This window comes from Lissotriton vulgaris, chromosome 6 (assembly GCF_964263255.1).
Source record: "Lissotriton vulgaris chromosome 6, aLisVul1.2, whole genome shotgun sequence".
NCBI lineage: Eukaryota > Metazoa > Chordata > Amphibia > Caudata > Salamandridae > Lissotriton > Lissotriton vulgaris.
In genome coordinates this window covers 1,046,125,713-1,046,147,009 of record NC_141694.1, presented here as the reverse complement: position 1 = coordinate 1,046,147,009, position 21,297 = coordinate 1,046,125,713, and the positions used below count along the sequence as shown (strand labels likewise).

Genomic DNA, 21,297 nt, shown 5'->3' with positions numbered 1-21,297 from the left:
TGTTATGCAAAAGCTAAGAGTTTTGCCTGTTCCTCCTATGGCCTGATCCTCCAGGAAGAAAGGGCGCTCTATTGCATTCCTTCGAAACTTCCCAGTAGCAGACATTTGTAAAGCAGCAACTTGGTCTACACCACACGCTTTCACTAAGCACTACTGTGTAGACGTATTAGTCCGCCAACAAGTAAATGTTAGTCAGTGTGTTCTACGTACCCTCTTTCAGTCTTCTGCAATATTCACAGGCCAGCCACCGCTTAGGGGAGGACTGCTTTACAGTCTATGCAAAGCATGTGTATCTACAACCACACATGCCTTGAATGGAAAATGTTACTTACCCTATAATGATCTGTTCTTGGCATCTTGTGCTGTAGATTAACATGCGCTCACCCTCCTCCCCCGACGCTTCTGGCGGTTGCAGTTACCATTGCTTTGTACTTCTCTTGCATTGTCATCTTTTATCTCTTTCTCTCTCTCTTTCCAGTGTCACTCTGCCCAGTCTCATCCTCACTCGTCGTTCGGGGAAAAATAATCTAGCAATTGAGCCGATGACCATAAACATTTTCAAGCAGGAGGTGGAGTCACTCTACCTTGTGACTCAAGAGGAATTCTTCAAAGAAAAACAACATGCACATATCCAAGCCCAACACTAGATGGCAGGAGTATGCACAGCATTTGAATCTACAGCACTACATGCCACGAACGGATGCTTACAGGGTAAGTAAAATTGTTCTTTTTTTTGTTAAATCGCAGCGACCACAGAATTACAGAACTTCAGTGGCCCTGGCTATGGAGCAATTCAGTAGCAACTTTCCATACTAAATAATGCCACTCTACTCCAATCCAAGCCACACAGTTCCACTCCATGCCACACAGTCCCACTCCACACAAATCCACTCTCCACAATTCTACTCCATTCCATGGCACACCATTCCAGCCACACAATTCCACTCCTTGCCAGAGAGTACGACTCCATGCCACACATTTCCACTCCACAAACTATTCCACCCCTCTCCATACAATTCCATGTCACACAGTTTCACTCCAGGTCACACAATTTCACTTGAGGCAAGTCCACCCAATTCAGTGGCTCTGGTTGAGCAATTCAGTAGCAACTCTGGCAACTTTACATACTACATAATGGCACGCTACGCTACTCTGGGCCACACAGTTACACTCCACTCCACACCACCTAGTTACACTCCACACTATTCTACCCCACTCCATGCCACACAATTGTACTTCACAATTCTATGCCACGCAATTCCACTCCACACAATTTCACTCCATGCCAGACAGTTCCACCCCATGCCACACAATTCTCCCCTACACAATTGCAATCCACTTCATGCAAAACAATTCCACTTCACTCCAGGCCCTACATTTCCACTCCATGCCACCTAATTCCATTCCACTCCACTCTACACAGATCTACTCCACGCAATTCTGCTCCACTCCGCAATTCTATGCCACAAAATCCCACTCACCACAATTCCACTCCATGTCGGACAGGTTCCACTGCACGCCACTCTGTTCCACTCCACGTCACACAATTCCACTCCAGACCACACAATTCCATTCCATGCCATGCCAATCCACACAGTTCCATTCAACATATTTCCATAGCACTCCACCACTCCAAGTCACCCAGTTTCACTCCACCCAATGCCACATTTCTCCTTCATGCAGCACAATGCCACTCCACGTCACACAATGCCACTCCACACAGTTCTACCCATCATCAACCATGTCCTAAAATTTCACTCCAAGCCACGCAGTTCCACTCTACTCCGCACCACACAATTCCACTGCATGCCACACAATTTCACTCAGTACAATTCCGCCCCACGCCACAAAATTCCATGCTGCAAAGCTCTGCACAATTCCTCCCCACTCCCCACATTTACACTGCATGCTGCCCAATTCCACTCCACCCCACTCAGTGGCACCCCATGCCACTCAGTGCCACTCCACGCTGTGCCACTCCTTTCCATATTCGTTCGATTAGTTCTAAGACACTCCTCCAATGTCTACCTTTGAAGAATGCCTTTAATTCCCCTATGCAGCACAAGTTATGGAATCTGCACTTTTTTTTTTTTTGTTTTGTTTTTTTGTTTTGTTTAAAAAAAAGCAAAGCATATCACCCACATTCATTGAGCATGTATTTTTAACAATAGTATGCAGACAGCAAAATTAAACTCCTTTACGTAGCTAATTCACTTACTTCTGAATAATAGTTATGGCATGCATTTCTTGTGTCCCCCTTGTGCTTATTTAGCCAGACATGAAACTACAAAATACTGCACCGGTAAGCTGTATATTGTTAGAAACACTGTTACATTTGGGCATATTCCTAGAACTAAGGATTAAGTGAACTGAGTGTACAAAAAATGATGTACATAGGAAGTGAAAACATTAAAAGGGATTTCGTTCTATTTATTTCAGAGTTGCCTGATGCTGCAATTCCAGATCATGGCTTTCTTTTTCCTCAATATGAAATTGTAACCGAGCCTGAGGAGCTGGGATCTGAAAGTGGAAGTGAAAAGGAGGCTGATGAGGATAATGATGCAAAACATGCAGAATCAAACACAGCTGGAATAGGTAAGTCGGAATAGGTAATTTATGGAGAAAAGCCCTTTGTATTTGGCCTGTTATTGGTATGTGGGAGTGGTCTGGGTGTCCCCTATTCTTCTGAACGTGTTATTTGGTTTGTCCCATTGTTAGTGGATCTATATTATTGGGGCCAGTTAACCATGGTTAATAAAGCATTATAGTATAGTAAAGTGGTTCAAGAACTGTACGAAGCCAACATGTAGATTAAAGATGCTTTAATCCAGTGGTCTTCTATTTTTCTGTAATGAGAGCTACTTATGTTCAATGAAAATCATCCTGAGCTATTAATGTTATTACTGTTGTAACGGTGACTGCATCAGGGCAAGATTATATACGTAGCCACCATATGCAAGATTAGGATCAGTGGTCACCTCAGTTCATCGGGCAGGGTTGCCGGCAATAATGTAGAAAAAGGCTTTATCAATCTGGAATGCTTTTACATGGGTAATACATAACAGCCATAGCAATAATGCCTATGGTATCCAAGCAATAGTATTAGTAAAAGTCCCCACAGTGCTGCATGATTGATCCGTCACTATCGGCTTTAAATAAATTTTGAAAATGCAACCATTTTTCTCCAAACATCAATCAATGAGTTCTGAAAACGCATACATTTTCATCTCTAATACATGCTTTCCATTTTTGTTAAACATACACTAACTCAAAACCAAGCAAAGCTTTTGATTTACTAGGCTGGGCTGCACACAGAAGAGCTAATCACAGGTAGCTGGCGAGCTACCAGTAGCTCACAAGCTACTCGTTGGAGAAGTCTTGTTTAATCCAAGTGTCATACAAAATCCCACTGGTGTAGAGCAGAGAAACGCCACCACTCACTAACCACTACTCTTCCAGCCTCTCGCCCATACATTCTATCCTTTCCCCACATTACATTCAAAATGTCATGTGGGGAAGGGTCATGTCATTCACAATGCCTTAGGTTTTGGCATTCTGAATACCAGTGCTAGTTACACAGCCTGTCTCTCTGTCTCTCTGTCTCTCTGTCTCTCTGTCTCTCTGTCTCTCTGTCTCTCTGTCTCTCTGTCTCTCTGTCTCTCTGTCTCTCTGTCTCTCTGTCTCTCTGTCTCTCTGTCTCTCTGTCTCTCTGTCTCTCTGTCTCTCTGTCTCTCTGTCTCTCTGTCTGTCTCTCGCTCTGTCTCTCGCTCTGTCTCTCGCTCTGTCTCTCGCTCTGTCTCTCGCTCTGTCTCTCGCTCTGTCTCTCGCTCTGTCTCTCGCTCTGTCTCTCGCTCTGTCTCTCGCTCTGTCTCTCGCTCTGTCTCTCGCTCTGTCTCTCGCTCTGTCTCTCGCTCTGTCTGTCTGTCTCTCGCTCGCTCTGTCTGTCTGTCTCTCGCTCGCTCTGTCTGTCTGTCTCTCGCTCGCTCTGTCTGTCTGTCTCTCGCTCGCTCTGTCTGTCTCTCGCTCGCTCGCTCTGTCTGTCTCTCGCTCTCGCTCTGTCTGTCGCTCTCTCTGTCTGTCTCTCGCTCTCTCGCTCTCTCGCTCTCTGTCTGTCTCTGTCTGTCTCTCGCTCTCTCTGTCTGTCTCTTGCTCTCTCGCTCTCTCTGTCTGTCTCTTGCTCTCTCGCTCTCTCTGTCTGTCTCTTGCTCTCTCGCTCTCTCTGTCTGTCTCTTGCTCTCTCGCTCTCTCTGTCTGTCTCTTGCTCTCTCGCTCTCTCTGTCTGTCTCTCGCTCTCTCTGTCTGTCTCTTGCTCTCTCGCTCTCTCTGTCTCTCTTGCTCTCTCGCTCTCTCTGTCTCTCTTGCTCTCTCGCTCGCTCTGTCTGTCTGTCTCTCGCTCGCTCTGTCTGTCTGTCTCTCGCTCGCTCTGTCTGTCTGTCTCTCGCTCGCTCTGTCTGTCTGTCTCTCGCTCGCTCTGTCTGTCTGTCTCTCGCTCGCTCTGTCTGTCTGTCTCTCGCTCGCTCTGTCTGTCTGTCTCTCGCTCGCTCTGTCTGTCTCTCGCTCGCTCGCTCTGTCTGTCTCTCGCTCGCTCTGTCTCTCGCTCGCTCTGTCTCTCGCTCGCTCTGTCTCTCGCTCTCTCTGTCTCTCGCTCTCTCTGTCTCTCGCTCTCTCTGTCTCTCTCTCTCTCTGTCTCTCGCTCTCTCTGTCTCTCGCTCTCTCTGTCTCTCGCTCTCTCTGTCTCTCGCTCTCTCTGTCTCTCGCTCTCTCTGTCTCTCGCTCTCTCTGTCTCTCGCTCTCTCTGTCTCTCGCTCTCTCTGTCTCTCGCTCTCTCTGTCTCTCGCTCTCTCTGTCTCTCGCTCTCTCTGTCTCTCGCTCTCTCTGTCTCTCGCTCTCTCGCTCTCTCTGTCTCTCTGTCTCTCGCTCTCTCGCTCTCTCTGTCTCTCTGTCGCTCGCTCGCTCTGTCTGTCTCTCGCTCGCTCTGTCTGTCTGTCTCTCGCTCGCTCTGTCTGTCTGTCTCTCGCTCGCTCTGTCTGTCTGTCTCTCGCTCGCTCTGTCTGTCTGTCTCTCGCTCGCTCTGTCTGTCTGTCTCTCGCTCGCTCTGTCTGTCTGTCTCTCGCTCGCTCTCTCTGTCTCTCGCTCGCTCTGTCTCTCGCTCGCTCTGTCTCTCGCTCTCTCTGTCTCTCGCTCTCTCTGTCTCTCGCTCTCTCTGTCTCTCGCTCTCTCGCTCTCTCTGTCTCTCTGTCTCTCTGTCTCTCTGTCTCTCTGTCTCTCTGTCTCTCTGTCTCTCTGTCTCTCTGTCTCTCTGTCTCTCTGTCTCTCTGTCTCTCTGTCTCTCTGTCTCTCTGTCTCTCTGTCTCTCTGTCTCTCTGTCTCTCGCTCTCTCTGTCTCTCTGTCTCTCTGTCTCTCGCTCTCTCTGTCTCTCTGTCTCTCTGTCTCTCGCTCTGTCTGTCTCTCGCTCTCTCGCTCTCTGTCTGTCTCTCGCTCTCTCGCTCTCTGTCTGTCTCTCGCTCTCTCGCTCTCTGTCTGTCTCTCGCTCTCTCGCTCTCTCTGTCTGTCTCTCGCTCTCTCGCTCTCTCTGTCTGTCTCTCGCTCTCTCGCTCTCTCTGTCTGTCTCTCGCTCTCTCGCTCTCTGTCTGTCTCTGTCTGTCTCTCGCTCTCTCGCTCTCTGTCTGTCTCTCGCTCTCTCGCTCTCTCTCTGTCTCTCGCTCTCTCGCTCTCTGTCTGTCTCTGTCTGTCTCTCGCTCTCTCGCTCTCTGTCTGTCTCTCGCTCTCTCGCTCTCTCTCTGTCTCTCGCTCTCTCGCTCTCTGTCTGTCTCTCGCTCTCTCGCTCTCTGTCTGTCTCTCGCTCTCTCGCTCTCTCTGTCTGTCTCTCGCTCTCTCGCTCTCTCTGTCTGTCTCTCGCTCTCTCGCTCTCTCTGTCTGTCTCTCGCTCTCTCTGTCTGTCTCTCGGTCTCTGGCTCTCTCTGTCTGTCTCTCGGTCTCTGGCTCTCTCTGTCTCTCGCTCTCTCTGTCTGTCTCTCGCTCTCTCGCTCTCTCTGTCTCTCGCTCTCTCGCTCTCTCTGTCTCTCGCTCTCTCGCTCTCTCTGTCTCTCGCTCTCTCTGTCTCTCGCTCTCTCGCTCTCTCGCTCTCTCTGTCTCTCTGTCTCTCGCTCTCTCTGTCTGTCTCTCGCTCTCTCGCTCTCTGTCTGTCTCTCGCTCTCTCGCTCTCTCTGTCTCTCGCTCTCTCGCTCTCTCTGTCTGTCTCTCGCTCTCGCTCTGTCTGTCGCTCTCTCTGTCTGTCTCTCGCTCTCTCGCTCTCTCGCTCTCTGTCTGTCTCTGTCTGTCTCTCGCTCTCTCTGTCTGTCTCTCGCTCTCTCGCTCTCTCTGTCTGTCTCTCGCTCTCTCGCTCTCTCTGTCTCTCGCTCTCTCTGTCTGTCTCTCGCTCTCTCTGTCTGTCTCTCGCTCTGTCTGTCTCTCGCTCTCGCTCTGTCTGTCTTTGGCTCTCTCGCTCTCTCTGTCTGTCTCTCGCTCTCTCGCTCTCTCTGTCTGTCTCTGTCTGTCTCTCGCTCTCTCTGTCTCTCTCTCGCTCTCGCTCTCTCGCTCTCTCTGTCTGTCTCTTGCTCTCTCGCTCTCTCTGTCTGTCTCTTGCTCTCTCGCTCTCTCTGTCTGTCTCTTGCTCTCTCGCTCTCTCTGTCTGTCTCTCGCTCTCTCTGTCTGTCTCTCGCTCTCTCGCTCTCTCTGTCTGTCTCTCGCTCTCTGTCTCTCTGTCTGTCTCTCGCTCTCTCTGTCTGTCTCTTGCTCTCTCGCTCTCTCTGTCTGTCTCTTGCTCTCTCGCTCTCTCTGTCTGTCTCTTGCTCTCTCGCTCTCTCTGTCTGTCTCTCGCTCTCTCGCTCTCTCTGTCTGTCTCTCGCTCTCTCTGTCTGTCTCTCGGTCTCTGGCTCTCTCTGTCTGTCTCTCGGTCTCTGGCTCTCTCTGTCTCTCGCTCTCTGTCTGTCTCTCGCTCTCTCGCTCTCTCTGTCTCTCGCTCTCTCGCTCTCTCTGTCTCTCGCTCTCTCGCTCTCTCTGTCTCTCGCTCTCTCGCTCTCTCTGTCTCTCTGTCTCTCGCTCTCTCTGTCTGTCTCTCGCTCTCTCTGTCTGTCTCTCGCTCTCTCTGTCTGTCTCTCGCTCTCTCGCTCTCTCTGTCTGTCTCTCGCTCTCTCTGTCTGTCTCTCGCTCTCGCTCTGTCTGTCGCTCTCTCTGTCTGTCTCTCGCTCTCTCGCTCTCTCGCTCTCTGTCTGTCTCTGTCTGTCTCTCGCTCTCTCGCTCTCTATGTCTGTCTCTCGCTCTCTCGCTCTCTCTGTCTGTCTCTCGCTCTCTCGCTCTCTCTGTCTGTCTCTCGCTCTCTCGCTCTCTCTGTCTGTCTCTCGCTCTCGCTCTGTCTGTCTCTCGCTCTCGCTCTGTCTGTCTTTGGCTCTCTCGCTCTCTCTGTCTGTCTCTCGCTCTCTCGCTCTCTGTCTGTCTCTGTCTGTCTCTCGCTCTCTCGCTCTCTCTGTCTGTCTCTGTCTGTCTCTCGCTCTCGCTCTCTCTGTCTGTCTCTGTCTGTCTCTCGCTCTCTCGCTCTCTCTGTCTGTCTCTGTCTGTCTCTCGCTCTCTCTGTCTCTCTCTCGCTCTCGCTCTCTCGCTCTCTCTGTCTGTCTCTTGCTCTCTCGCTCTCTCTGTCTGTCTCTTGCTCTCTCGCTCTCTCTGTCTGTCTCTTGCTCTCTCGCTCTCTCTGTCTGTCTCTCGCTCTCTCTGTCTGTCTCTCGCTCTCTCGCTCTCTCTGTCTGTCTCTTGCTCTCTCGCTCTCTCTGTCTGTCTCTTGCTCTCTCGCTCTCTCTGTCTGTCTCTCGCTCTCTCTGTCTGTCTCTTGCTCTCTCGCTCTCTCTGTCTCTCTTGCTCTCTCGCTCTCTCTGTCTGTCTCTTGCTCTCTCGCTCTCTCTGTCTGTCTCTCGCTCTCTGTCTCTCTGTCAGTCTCTCGCTCTCTCGCTCTCTGTCTGTCTCTCGCTCTCTCGCTCTCGCTGTCTGTCTGTCTCTCGCTCTCTCGCTCTCTCTGTCTGTCTCGGTCTCTCTCTCGCTCTCGCTCTCTCGCTCTCGCTCTCTCGCTCTGTCTGTCTCTCTCTGTCTCTCGCTCTCTCTGTCTGTCTCTCGCTCTCTCGCTCTCTGTCTCTCGCTCTGTCTGTCTCTCTCTGTCTCTCGCTCTCTCTGTCTGTCTCTCGCTCTCTCGCTCTCTCGCTCTCTCTGTCTCTCTCGCTCTGTCTGTCTCTCTCGCTCTCTCTGTCTCTCTCGCTCTGTCTGTCTCTCGCTCGCTCTGTCTGTCTCTCGCTCGCTCTGTCTGTCTCTCGCTCGCTCTGTCTCTCGCTCGCTCTGTCTGTCTCTCGCTCTCTCGCTCGCTCTGTCTGTCTCTCGCTCTCTGTCTCTCTCTGTCTGTCTCTCGCTCTCTCTGTCTGTCTCTCGCTCTCTCTGTCTGTCTCTCGCTCTCTCGCTCTCTCTGTCTGTCTCTCGCTCTCTCGCTCTCTCTGTCTGTCTCTCGCTCTCTCGCTCTCTCTGTCTGTCTCTCGCTCTCTCGCTCTCTCTGTCTGTCTCTCGCTCTCTCTGTCTGTCTCTCGCTCTCTCTGTCTGTCTCTCGCTCTCTCTGTCTGTCTCTCGGTCTCTGGCTCTCTCTGTCTGTCTCTCGGTCTCTGGCTCTCTCTGTCTCTCGCTCTCTCTGTCTGTCTCTCGCTCTCTCGCTCTCTCTGTCTCTCGCTCTCTCGCTCTCTCTGTCTCTCGCTCTCTCGCTCTCTCGCTCTCTCTGTCTCTCGCTCTCTCTGTCTCTCGCTCTCTCTGTCTCTCTGTCTCTCGCTCTCTCGCTCTCTCTGTCTGTCTCTCGCTCTCTCGCTCTCTCTCTCTGTCTGTCTCTCGCTCTCTCGCTCTCTCTGTCTGTCTCTCGCTCTCTCGCTCTCTGTCTGTCTCTCGCTCTCGCTCTGTCTGTCGCTCTCTCTGTCTGTCTCTCGCTCTCTCGCTCTCTCGCTCTCTGTCTGTCTCTGTCTCTCGCTCTCTCGCTCTCTCTGTCTGTCTCTCGCTCTCTCGCTCTCTCTGTCTGTCTCTCGCTCTCTCTGTCTGTCTCTCGCTCTCTCGCTCTCTCTGTCTGTCTCTCGCTCTCTCGCTCTCTCTGTCTGTCTCTCGCTCTCTCTGTCTGTCTCTCGCTCTCGCTCTGTCTGTCTCTCGCTCTCGCGCTCTCTCTGTCTGTCTCTCGCTCTCTCGCTCTCTCTGTCTGTCTCTGTCTGTCTCTCGCTCTCTCGCTCTCTCTGTCTGTCTCTGTCTGTCTCTCGCTCTCTCTGTCTCTCTCTCGCTCTCGCTCTCTCGCTCTCTCTGTCTGTCTCTTGCTCTCTCGCTCTCTCTGTCTGTCTCTTGCTCTCTCGCTCTCTCTGTCTGTCTCTTGCTCTCTCTGTCTGTCTCTCGCTCTCTCTGTCTGTCTCTCGCTCTCTCTGTCTGTCTCTCGCTCTCTGTCTCTCTGTCTGTCTCTCGCTCTCTCTGTCTTTCTCTTGCTCTCTCTGTCTGTCTCTTGCTCTCTTGCTCTCTCTGTCTGTCTCTTGCTCTCTCGCTCTCTCTGTCTGTCTCTCGGTCTCTGGCTCTCTCTGTCTGTCTCTCGGTCTCTGGCTCTCTCTGTCTCTCGCTCTCTCTGTCTGTCTCTCGCTCTCTCTGTCTCTCTGTCTCTCGCTCTCTCGCTCTCTCGCTCTCTCTGTCTCTCGCTCTCTCGCTCTCTCTGTCTCTCTGTCTCTCTGTCTCTCGCTCTCTCGCTCTCTCTGTCTGTCTCTCGCTCTCTCTGTCTGTCTCTCGCTCTCTCGCTCTCTCTGTCTGTCTCTCGCTCTCTCGCTCTCTCTGTCTGTCTCTCGCTCTCGCTCTGTCTGTCGCTCTCTCTGTCTGTCTCTCGCTCTCTCGCTCTCTGTCTGTCTCTGTCTGTCTCTCGCTCTCTCGCTCTCTCTGTCTGTCTCTCGCTCTCTCTGTCTGTCTGTCTCTCGCTCTCTCTGTCTGTCTCTCGCTCTCTCGCTCTCTCTGTCTGTCTCTCGCTCTCGCTCTGTCTGTCTCTCGCTCTCGCTCTGTCTGTCTTTGGCTCTCTCGCTCTCTGTCTGTCTCTCGCTCTCTCGCTCTCTCTGTCTCTGTCTGTCTCTCGCTCTCTCGCTCTCTCTGTCTGTCTCTGTCTGTCTCTCGCTCTCTCTGTCTCGCTCTCGCTCTCTCGCTCTCTCTGTCTGTCTCTTGCTCTCTCGCTCGCTCTCTCTGTCTGTCTCTTGCTCTCTCGCTCTCTCTGTCTGTCTCTTGCTTTCTCGCTCTCTCTGTCTGTCTCTCGCTCTCTCTGTCTGTCTCTCGCTCTCTCTGTCTCTCTGTCTGTCTCTCGCTCTCTGTCTCTCTGTCTGTCTCTCGCTCTCTCTGTCTGTCTCTTGCTCTCTCGCTCTCTCTGTCTGTCTCTTGCTCTCTCGCTCTCTCTGTCTGTCTCTTGCTCTCTCGCTCTCTCTGTCTGTCTCTCGCTCTCTGTCTCTCTGTCTGTCTCTCGCTCTCTCGCTCTCTGTCTGTCTCTCGCTCTCTGTCTGTCTCTCGCTCTCTCGCTCTCTGTCTGTCTCTGTCTGTCTCTCGCTCTCTCGCTCTCTCTGTCTGTCTCTGTCTGTCTCTCGCTCTCTCTGTCTCTCTCTCGCTCTCGCTCTCTCGCTCTCTCTGTCTCTCGCTCTGTCTGTCTCTCTCTCTGTCTGTCTCTCGCTCTCTCGCTCTCTGTCTCTCGCTCTGTCTGTCTCTCTCTGTCTCTCGCTCTCTCTGTCTGTCTCTCGCTCTCTCGCTCTCTCGCTCTCTCTGTCTCTCTCGCTCTGTCTGTCTCTCTCGCTCTCTCTGTCTCTCTCGCTCTGTCTGTCTCTCGCTCGCTCTGTCTGTCTCTCGCTCGCTCTGTCTGTCTCTCGCTCGCTCTGTCTCTCGCTCGCTCTGTCTGTCTCTCGCTCTCTCGCTCTCTCTGTCTGTCTCTCGCTCTCTCGCTCTCTCTGTCTGTCTCTCGCTCTCTCGCTCTCTCTGTCTGTCTCTCGCTCTCTCGCTCTCTCTGTCTGTCTCTCGCTCTCTCGCTCTCTGTCTGTCTCTCGCTCTCTCTGTCTGTCTCTCGCTCTCTCTGTCTGTCTCTCGCTCTCTCGCTCTCTGTCTGTCTCTCGCTCTCTCGCTCTCTCTGTCTGTCTCTCGCTCTCTCGCTCGCTCTGTCTCTCGCTCTCTGTCTGTCTCTCGCTTGCTCTGTCTCTCGCTCTCTGTCTGTCTCTCGCTCTCTCGCTCTCTGTCTGTCTCTCGCTCTCTCGCTCTCTCTGTCTGTCTCTCGCTCTCTCGCTCTCTCTGTCTGTCTCTCGCTCTCTCGCTCTGTCTGTCTCTCTCTCGCTCTTTCACTCTCTCTGTCTGTCTCTCGCTCTCTCGCTCGCTCTGTCTGTCTCTCGCTCTCTCGCTCTCTCTGTCTGTCTCTCGCTCTCTCTGTCTGTCTCTCTCTCGCTCTCTCGCTCTCTCTGTCTGTCTCTGTCTGTCTCTCGCTCTCTCGCTCTCTCTGTCTGTCTCTGTCTGTCTCTCGCTCTCTCTGTCTCTCTCTCGCTCTCGCTCTCTCGCTCTCTGTCTGTCTCTTGCTCTCTCGCTCTCTCTGTCTGTCTCTTGCTCTCTCGCTCTCTGTCTGTCTCTCGCTCTCTCTGTCTGTCTCTCGCTCTCTCTGTCTGTCTCGCTCTCTGTCTCTCTGTCTGTCTCTCGCTCTCTCTGTCTGTCTCTTGCTCTCTCGCTCTCTCTGTCTGTCTCTTGCTCTCTCGCTCTCTCTGTCTGTCTCTTGCTCTCTCGCTCTCTCTGTCTGTCTCTCGCTCTCTGTCTCTCTGTCTGTCTCTCGCTCTCTCGCTCTCTGTCTGTCTCTCGCTCTCTCGCTCTCTCTGTCTCTGTCTGTCTCTCGCTCTCTCTCTCTCTCGCTCTCGCTCTCTCGCTCTGTCTGTCTCTCTCTGTCTCTCGCTCTCTCTGTCTGTCTCTCGCTCTCTCGCTCTCTCTGTCTCTCGCTCTCTCTGTCTGTCTCTCGCTCTCTCGCTCTCTCTGTCTCTCGCTCTCTGTCTGTCTCTCGCTCTCTCGCTCTCTCTGTCTGTCTCTCTCGCTCTCTGTCTCTCTCGCTCTGTCTGTCTCTCTCGCTCTGTCTGTCTCTCTCGCTCTGTCTGTCTCTCTCGCTCTGTCTGTCTCTCTCGCTCTGTCTGTCTCTCTCGCTCTGTCTGTCTCTCGCTCTGTCTGTCTCTCGCTCTGTCTGTCTCTCTCGCTCTGTCTGTCTCTCTCGCTCTGTCTGTCTCTCTCGCTCTGTCTGTCTCTCTCGCTCTGTCTGTCTCTCTCGCTCTGTCTGTCTCTCTCGCTCTGTCTGTCTCTCTCGCTCTGTCTGTCTCTCTCGCTCTGTCTGTCTCTCTCGCTCTCTCTGTCTGTCTCTCGCTCTCTCGCTCTCTCTGTCTGTCTCTCGCTCTCTCTGTCTGTCTCTCGCTCTCTCGCTCTCTCTGTCTGTCTCTCGCTCTCGCTCTCTCTGTCTGTCTCTCTCGCTCTGTCTGTCTCTCTCGCTCTGTCTGTCTCTCTCGCTCTGTCTGTCTCTCTCGCTCTGTCTGTCTCTCTCGCTCTGTCTGTCTCTCTCGCTCTGTCTGTCTCTCTCGCTCTGTCTGTCTCTCTCGCTCTGTCTGTCTCTCTCGCTCTGTCTGTCTCTCTCGCTCTGTCTGTCTCTCTCGCTCTGTCTGTCTCTCTCGCTCTGTCTGTCTCTCGGTCTCCCGCTCTGTCTGTCTGTCTCTCGGTCTCTCGCTCTCTCTGTCTGTCTCTCGGTCTCTCGCTCTCTCTGTCTGTCTCTAGGTCTCTCGCTCTCTCTGTCTGTCTCTCGGTCTCTCGCTCTCTCTGTCTGTCTCTCGCTCTTTCGCTCTCTCTGTCTGTCTCTCGCTCTTTCGCTCTCTCTGTCTGTCTCTCGCTCTCTCGCTCTCTCTGTCTGTCTCTCGCTCTGTCTGTCTCTCGCTCTCTCTGTCTGTCTCTCGCTCTGTCTGTCTGTCTGTCTCTCGCTCTCTCGCTCTCTCTGTCTGTCTGTCTGTCTCTCGCTCTCTCGCTCTCTCTGTCTGTCTCTCGCTCTCTCGCTCTCTCTGTCTGTCTCTCGCTCTCTCGCTCTCTCTGTCTGTCTCTCGCTCTCGCTCTCTCGCTCTGTCTGTCTGTCTCTCGCTCTCGCTCTCTCGCTCTGTCTGTCTGTCTCTCGCTCTCGCTCTCTCGCTCTCTCTGTCTGTCTCTCGCTCTCTCTGTCTCTCTCGCTCTCGCTCTCTCGCTCTCTCTGTCTCTCTCGCTCTGTCTGTCTCTCTCGCTCTGTCTGTCTCTCTCGCTCTCTCTGTCTGTCTCTCGCTCTTTCGCTCTCTCTGTCTGTGTCTCGCTCTCTCGCTCTCTCTGTCTGTCTCTCGGTCTCTCGCTCTCTCTGTCTGTCTCTCGGTCTCTCGCTCTCTCTGTCTGTCTCTCGCTCTCTCGCTCTCTCTGTCTGTCTCTCGCTCTTTCGCTCTCTCTGTCTGTCTCTCGCTCTTTCGCTCTCTCTGTCTGTCTCTCGCTCTCTCGCTCTCTCTGTCTGTCTCTCGCTCTGTCTGTCTCTCGCTCTCTCTGTCTGTCTCTCGCTCTGTCTGTCTGTCTGTCTCTCGCTCTCTCGCTCTCTGTCTGTCTCTCGCTCTCTCTGTCTCTCTCTCGCTCTCTCGCTCTCTCTGTCTGTCTCTCGCTCTCGCTCTCTCGCTCTCTCTGTCTGTCTCTCGCTCTCTCTGTCTGTCTCTCGCTCTCTGTCTCTCTGTCTGTCTCTCGCTCTCTCTGTCTGTCTCTCGCTCTCTGTCTCTCTGTCTGTCTCTCGCTCTCTCGCTCTCTCTGTCTGTCTCTCGCTCTCTCTGTCTGTCTCTCGCTCTCTCTGTCTGTCTCTCGCTCTCTCTCTCTGTCTCTCGCTCTCTCTGTCTCTCGCTCTCTCGCTCTCTCGCTCTGTCTCTCGCTCTCTCGCTCTGTCTGTCTCTCTCGCTCTGTCTGTCTCTCTCGCTCTGTCTGTCTCTCTCGCTCTGTCTGTCTCTCTCGCTCTGTCTGTCTCTCTCGCTCTGTCTGTCTCTCTCGCTCTGTCTGTCTCTCTCGCTCTGTCTGTCTCTGTCGCTCTCTCTGTCTCTCTCTCGCTCTCTCTGTCTCTCTCTCGCTCTCTCTGTCTCTCGCTCTCTGTCTCTCTCTCTGTCTGTCTCTCGCTCTCTCGCTCTCTCTCTCTCGCTCTCTCTGTCTCTCGCTCTGTCTGTCTCTCTCTGTCTCTCGCTCTCTCTGTCTCTCGCTCTGTATGTCTCTCGCTCTCTCTGTCTGTCTCTCGCTCTCTCTGTCTGTCTCTCGCTCTCTCGCTCTCTCTCGCTCTCTCTGTCTCTCGCTCTGTCTGTCTCTCGCTCTCTCTGTCTGTCTCTCGCTCTCTCTGTCTGTCTCTCGCTCTCACGCTCTCTCTCGCTCTCTCGCTCTCTCTCGCTCTCTCTGTCTGTCTCTCGCTCTCTCTGTCTGTCTCTCGCTCTGTCTGTCGCTCGCTCTGTCTGTCGCTCGCTCTGTCTGTCGCTCGCTCTGTCTGTCGCTCGCTCTGTCTGTTGCTCGCTCTGTCTGTTGCTCGCTCTGTCTGTTGCTCGCTCTGTCTGTTGCTCGCTCTGTCTGTCGCTCGCTCTGTCTGTCGCTCGCTCTGTCTGTCGCTCGCTCTGTCTGTCGCTCGCTCTGTCTGTCGCTCGCTCTGTCTGTCGCTCGCTCTGTCTGTCGCTCGCTCTGTCTGTCGCTCGCTCTGTCTGTCGCTCGCTCTGTCTGTCGCTCGCTCTGTCTGTCGCTCGCTCTGTCTGTCGCTCGCTCTGTCTGTCGCTCTCTCTGTCTGTCTCTCGCTCTCTCTGTCTGTCTCTCGCTCTCTCTGTCTGTCTCTCGCTCTCTCTCGCTCTCTCTGTCTCTCGCTCTGTCTGTCTCTCGCTCTCTCTGTCTGTCTCTCGCTCTCTCTGTCTGACTGTCGCTCTCTCGCTCTCTCTGTCTGTCTCTCGCTCTCTCTGTCTGTCGCTCGCTCTATCTGTCTCTCGCTCTCTCTGTCTCTGTCTGTCTGTCTCTCGCTCTCTGTCTCTCTGTCTGTCTCTCGCTCTCTGTCTCTCTGTCTGTCTCTCGCTCTCTCGCTCTGTCTGTCTCTCGCTCTCTGTCTGTCTCTCGCTCTCTCTGTCTGTCTCTCGCTCTCTCGCTCTCTCTCGCTCTCTCTGTCTCTCGCTCTGTCTGTCTCTCGCTCTCTCTGTCTGTCTCTCGCTCTCTCTGTCTGTCTCTCTGTCTCTCTGTCTCTCGCTCTGTCTGTCTCTCGCTCTCTCTGTCTGTCTCTCGCTCTCTCGCTCTCTCTCGCTCTCTCTGTCTCTCGCTCTGTCTGTCTCTCGCTCTCTCTGTCTGTCTCTCGCTCTCTCTGTCTGTCTCTCGCTCTCTCTCGCTCTCTCTGTCTCTCGCTCTGTCTGTCTGTCTCTCTCTCTGTCTGTCTCTCGCTCTCTCTGTCTGTCTCTCGCTCTCTCTGTCTGTCTCTCGCTCTCTCTGTCTGTCTCTCGCTCGCTCTCTCTGTCTGTCTCTCGCTCTCTCTGTCTGTCTCTCGCTCTCTGTCTGTCTCTCGCTCTCTCGCTCTCTCGCTCTGTCTGTCTCTCTCGCTCTGTCTGTCTCTCTCGCTCTGTCTCTCTCGCTCTCTCTGTCTCTCGCTCTGTCTGTCTCTCGCTCTCTCTGTCTGTCTCTCGCTCTCTCTGTCTGTCTCTCGCTCTCTCTGTCTGTCTCTCGCTCTCTCTGTCTGTCTCTCGCTCTCTCGCTCTGTCTGTCTCTCGCTCTCTCGCTCTCTGTCTGTCTCTCGCTCTCTCTGTCTGTCTCTCGCTCTCTCGCTCTCTCTCGCTCTCTCTGTCTTTCGCTCTGTCTGTCTCTCGCTCTCTCTGTCTGTCTCTCGCTCTCTCTGTCTGTCTCTCGCTCTCTCTCGCTCTCTCTGTCTCTCGCTCTGTCTGTCTCTCGCTCTCTCTGTCTGTCTCTCGCTCTCTCTGTCTGTCTCTCGCTCTCTCTGTCCGTCTCTCTGTCTCTCGGTCTCTCTGTCTCTCGCTCTGTCTGTCTCTCGCTCTCTCTGTCTGTCTCTCGCTCTCTCGCTCTCTCTCGCTCTCTCTGTCTCTCGCTCTGTCTGTCTCTCGCTCTCTCTGTCTGTCTCTCGCTCTCTCTGTCTGTCTCTCGCTCTCTCTCGCTCTCTCTGTCTCTCGCTCTGTCTGTCTCTCGCTCTCTCTGTCTGTGTCTCGCTCTCTCTGTCTGACTGTCGCTCTCTCGCTCTCTCTGTCTGTCTCTCGCTCTCTCTGTCTGTCTCTCGCTCTCTCTGTCTGTCTCTCGCTCTCTCTGTCTGTCTCTCGCTCTCTCTGTCTGTCTCTCGCTCTCTCTGTCTGTCTCTCGCTCTCTCGCTCTCTCGCTCTGTCTCTCGCTCTCGCTCTGTCTCTCGCTCTCGCTCTGTCAGTCTCTCTCGCTCTGTCTGTCTCTCTCGCTCTGTCTGTCTCTCTCGCTCTGTCTGTCTCTCTCGCTCTGTCTGTCTCTCTCTGTCTCTCGGTCTCTCGGTCTCTCGGTCTCTCGGTCTCTCGGTCTCTCTGTCTCTCTGTCTCTCTGTCTCTCTGTCTCTCTGTCTCTCTGTCTCTCTGTCTCTCTGTCTCTCTGTCTCTCTGTCTCTCTGTCTCTCTGTCTCTCTGTCTCTCTGTCTCTCTGTCTCTCTGTCTCTCTGTCTCTCTGTCTCTCTGTCTCTCTGTCTCTCTGTCTCTCTGTCTCTCTGTCTCTCTGTCTCTCTGTCTCTCTGTCTGTCTGTCTCTCTGTCTCTCTGTCTCTCTGTCTGTCTGTCTGTCTGTCTGTCTGTCTCTCTGTCTCTCTGTCTGTCTCTTGCTCTCTCGCTCTCTCTGTCTGTCTCTCGCTCTCTCGCTCTCTCTGTCTGTCTCTCGCTCTCTCTGTCTCTCGCTCTCTCGCTCTCTCTGTCTGTCTCTCGCTCTCTCGCTCTCTCTGTCTGTCTCTCGCTCTCTCTGTCTGTCTCTCGCTCTCTCTGTCTGTCTCTCGCTCTCTCGCTCTCTCTGTCTGTCTCTCGCTCTCTCGCTCTCTCTGTCTGTCTCTCGGTCTCTCGCTCTGTCTGTCTGTCTCTCGCTCTCTCTGTCTGTCTCTCGCTCTCTCTGTCTGTCTCTCGCTCTCTCGCTCTCTCTGTCTGTCTCTCGCTCTCTCGCTCTCTCTGTCTGTCTCTCGCTCTCTCTGTCTGTCTCTCGCTCTCTCTGTCTGTCTCTCGCTCTCTCTGTCTGTCTCTCGCTCTCTCGCTCTCTCGCTCTGTCTCTCGCTCTCTCGCTCTGTCTGTCTCTCTCGCTCTGTCTGTCTCTCTCGTTCTCTCTGTCTCTCTCGCTCTCTCTGTCTCTCTCGCTCTGTCTGTCTCTCTCGCTCTGTCTGTCTCTCTCGCTCTCTCGCTCTCTCGCTCTCTCTGTCTCTCTGTCTCTCCTCTGTCTCTCTGTCTCTCTGTCTCTCTGTCTCTCTGTCTCTCTGTCTCTCTGTCTCTCTGTCTCTCTGTCTCTCTGTCTCTCTGTCTCTCTGTCTCTCTCGCTCTCTCGCTCTCTCGCTCTCTCGCTCTCTCGCTCTCTCTGTCTGTCTCTCGCTCTCTCTGTCTCTCTCTGTCTGTCTCTCGCTCTCTCGCTCTCTGTCTGTCTCTCGCTCTCTCGCTCTCTCTCTGTCTCTCGCTCTCTCGCTCTCTCTGTCTCTGTCTCTCTGTCTCTCTGTCTCTCTGTCTCTGTCTCTCTGTCTCTCTGTCTCTCTGTCTCTCTGTCTCTCTGTCTCTCTGTCTCTCTGTCTCTCTGTCTCTCTGTCTCTCTGTCTCTCTCGCTCTCTGTCTCTTGCTCTCTCTGTCTGTCTCTTGCTCTCTCTGTCTGTCTCTTGCTCTCTCGCTCTCTCTGTCTGTCTCTCGCTCTCTCTGTCTCTCTGTCTCTCTGTCTCTCTGTCTCTCTGTCTCTCTGTCTCTCTGTCTCTCTGTCTCTCTGTCTCTCTGTCTCTCTGTCTCTCTGTCTCTCTGTCTCTCTGTCTCTCTGTCTGTCTCTCTCGCTCTGTCTGTCTCTCTCGCTCTGTCTGTCTCTCTCGCTCTGTCTGTCTCTCTCGCTCTGTCTGTCTCTCTCGCTCTCTCTCTCTGTCTCTCTGTCTCTCTGTCTCTGTCTCTCTGTCTCTCTGTCTCTGTCTCTCTGTCTCTCTGTCTCTCTGTCTCTCTGTCTCTCTGTCTCTCTGTCTCTGTCTCTCTGTCTCTCTGTCTCTCTGTCTCTCTGTCTCTCTGTCTCTCTGTCTGTCTCGCTCTCTCGCTCTCTCTGTCTGTCTCTTGCTCTCTCTGTCTGTCTCTTGCTCTCTCTGTCTGTCTCTTGCTCTCTCGCTCTCTCTGTCTGTCTCTCGCTCTCTCTGTCTCTCTGTCTCTCTGTCTCTCGCTCTCTCTGTCTCTCTGTCTCTCTGTCTCTCTGTCTCTCTGTCTCTCTGTCTCTCTGTCTCTCTGTCTCTCTGTCTCTCTGTCTCTCTGTCTCTCTGTCTCTCTGTCTCTCTGTCTCTCTGTCTCTGTGTCTCTGTCTCTCTGTCTCTCTGTCTCTCTCGCTCTGTCTGTCTCTCTCGCTCTCTCGCTCTCTCGCTCTCTCTGTCTCTCTGTCTCTCTGTCTCTCTGTCTCTCTGTCTCTCTGTCTCTCTGTCTCTCTGTCTCTCTGTCTCTCTGTCTGTCTCTCTCGCTCTGTCTGTCTCTCTCGCTCTGTCTGTCTCTCTGTCTCTCTGTCTCTCTGTCTCTCTGTCTCTCTGTCTCTCTGTCTCTCTGTCTCTCTCGCTCTCTCGCTCTCTCGCTCTCTCTGTCTGTCTCTTGCTCTCTCTGTCTGTCTCTTGCTCTCTCGCTCTCTCTGTCTGTCTCTCGCTCTCTCTGTCTCTCGCTCTCTCTGTCTATCTCTCGCTCTCTCTGTCTCTCGCTCTCTCGCTCTCTCGCTCTGTCTCTCGCTCTCGCTCTGTCTGTCTCTCTCGCTCTGTCTGTCTCTCTCGCTCTGTCTGTCTCTCTCGCTCTGTCTGTCTCTCTCGCTCTGTCTGTCTCTCTCGCTCTGTCTGTCTCTCTCGCTCTGTCTGTCTCTCTCGCTCTGTCTGTCTCTCTCGCTCTGTCTCTCTGTCTCTCTGTCTCTCTGTCTCTCTGTCTCTCTGTCTCTCTGTCTCTCTGTCTCTCTGTCTCTCTGTCTCTCTGTCTCTCTGTCTCTCTGTCTCTCTGTCTCTCTCGCTCGCTCTGTCTGTCTCTCGCTCTCTCGCTCTCTCTGTCTGTCTCTCGCTCTCTCGCTCTCTCTGTCTGTCTCTCGCTCTCTCTGTCTCTCGCTCTCTCTGTCTCTCGCTCTCTCTGTCTCTCGCTCTCTCTGTCTCTCGCTCTCTCTGTCTCTCGCTCTCTCTGTCTCTCGCTCTCTCTGTCTCTCGCTCTCTCTGTCTCTCTGTCTCTCTGTCTCTCTGTCTCTCTGTCTCTCTGTCTCTCTGTCTCTCTGTCTCTCTGTCTCTCTGTCTCTCTGGCTCTCTGTCTCTCTCTGTCTCTCTGGCTCTCTCTGTCTCTCTGGCTCTCTGTCTCTCTCGCTCTGTCTGTCTCTCTCGCTCTGTCTGTCTCTCTCGCTCTGTCTGTCTCTCTCGCTCTGTCTGTCTCTCTCGCTCTGTCTGTCTCTCTCGCTCTCTGTCTCTGTCTCTCTCGCTCTCTCGCTCTCTCGCTCTCTGTCTCTCTCGCTCTCTGTCTCTCTGTCTCTCTGTCTCTCTGTCTCTCTGTCTCTCTGTCTCTCTCGCTCTCTGTCTCTCTGTCTCTCTGTCTCTCTGTCTCTCTGTCTCTCTGTCTCTCTGTCTCTCTGTCTCTCTGTCTCTCTGTCTCTCTCTGTCTCTCTCTGTCTCTCTCTGTCTCTCTGTCTCTCTCTGTCTCTCTGTCTCTCTCTGTCTCTCTGTCTCTCTCTGTCTCTCTGTCTCTCTCTGTCTCTCTGTCTGTCTCTCTCCCTCTCCGTCTCTCTCGCTCTGTCTGTCTCTCTCGCTCTGTCTGTCTCTCTCGCTCTGTCTGTCTCTCTCGCTCTGTCTGTCTCTCTCGCTCTGTCTGTCTCTCTCGCTCTGTCTGTCTCTCTCGCTCTGTCTGTCTCTCTCGCTCTGTCTGTCTCTCTCGCTCTGTCTGTCTCTCTCGCTCTGTCTGTCTCTCTCGCTCTGTCTGTCTCTCTCGCTCTGTCTGTCTCTCTCGCTCTGTCTGTCTCTCTCGCTCTGTCTGTCTCTCTCGCTCTGTCTGTCTCTCTCGCTCTGTCTGTCTCTCTCGCTCTGTCTGTCTCTCTCGCTCTGTCTGTCTCTCTCGCTCTGTCTGTCTCTCTGTCTCTCTGTCTCTCTGTCTCTCTGTCTCTCTGTCTCTCTGTCTCTCTGGCTCTCTGTCTCTCTGGCTCTCTGTCTCTCTGTCTCTCTGTCTCTCTGGCTCTCTGTCTCTCTCTGTCTCTCTGGCTCTCTCTGTCTCTCTGGCTCTCTCGCTCTCTGTCTCTCTCGCTCTCTGTCTCTCTCGCTCTGTCTGTCTCTCTCGCTCTGTCTGTCTCTCTCGCTCTGTCTGTCTCTCTCGCTCTGTCTGTCTCTCTCGCTCTGTCTGTCTCTCTCGCTCTGTCTCTCTCGCTCTGTCTCTCTCGCTCTGTCTCTCTCTCGCTCTGTCTCTCTGTCTCTCTGTCTCTCTCGCTCTCTGTCTCTCTCGCTCTGTCTGTCTCTCTCGCTCTGTCTGTCTCTCTCGCTCTGTCTGTCTCTCTCGCTCTGTCTGTCTCTCTCGCTCTGTCTGTCTCTCTCGCTCTGTCTGTCTCTCTCGCTCTGTCTGTCTCTCTCGCTCTGTCTCTCTGGCTCTCTGTCTCTCTGGCTCTCTGTCTCTCTCGCTCTCTGTCTCTCTCGCTCTCTGTCTCTCTCGCTCTCTGTCTCTCTCGCTCTGTCTGTCTCTCTCGCTCTCTGTCTCTCTCGCTCTGTCTGTCTCTCTCGCTCTGTCTGTCTCTCTCGCTCTCTGTCTCTCTCGCTCTGTCTGTCTCTCTCGCTCTGTCTGTCTCTCTCGCTCTGTCTGTCTCTCTCGCTCTGTCTGTCTCTCTCGCTCTGTCTGTCTCTCTCGCTCTGTCTGTCTCTCTCGCTCTGTCTGTCTCTCGCTCTGTCTGTCTCTCGCTCTCTCGCTCTGTCTCTCGCTCTCTCGCTCTGTCTGTCTCTCTCGCTCTGTCTGTCTCTCTCGCTCTCTCTGTCTCTCTCGCTCTGTCTGTCTCTCTCGCTCTGTCTGTCTCTCTCGCTCTGTCTGTCTCTCTCGCTCTCTC

At 53.6% G+C, this 21,297-nt stretch overlaps 1 protein-coding gene across 1 annotated transcript in view; it reads left to right on the top strand.

Moving 5' to 3' along the window:
- The window catches only part of PDCD2 (programmed cell death 2), a 323,560-nt gene that overhangs the window by 100,101 nt on the left and 202,162 nt on the right, over window positions 1–21,297 (top strand). Inside the window, exon 3 of the mRNA XM_086927106.1 lies at window positions 2,440–2,595. Coding sequence (XP_086783232.1) covers window positions 2,440–2,595 — 156 coding nt within the window. The remainder of the gene's footprint in view (window positions 1–2,439; window positions 2,596–21,297) is intronic.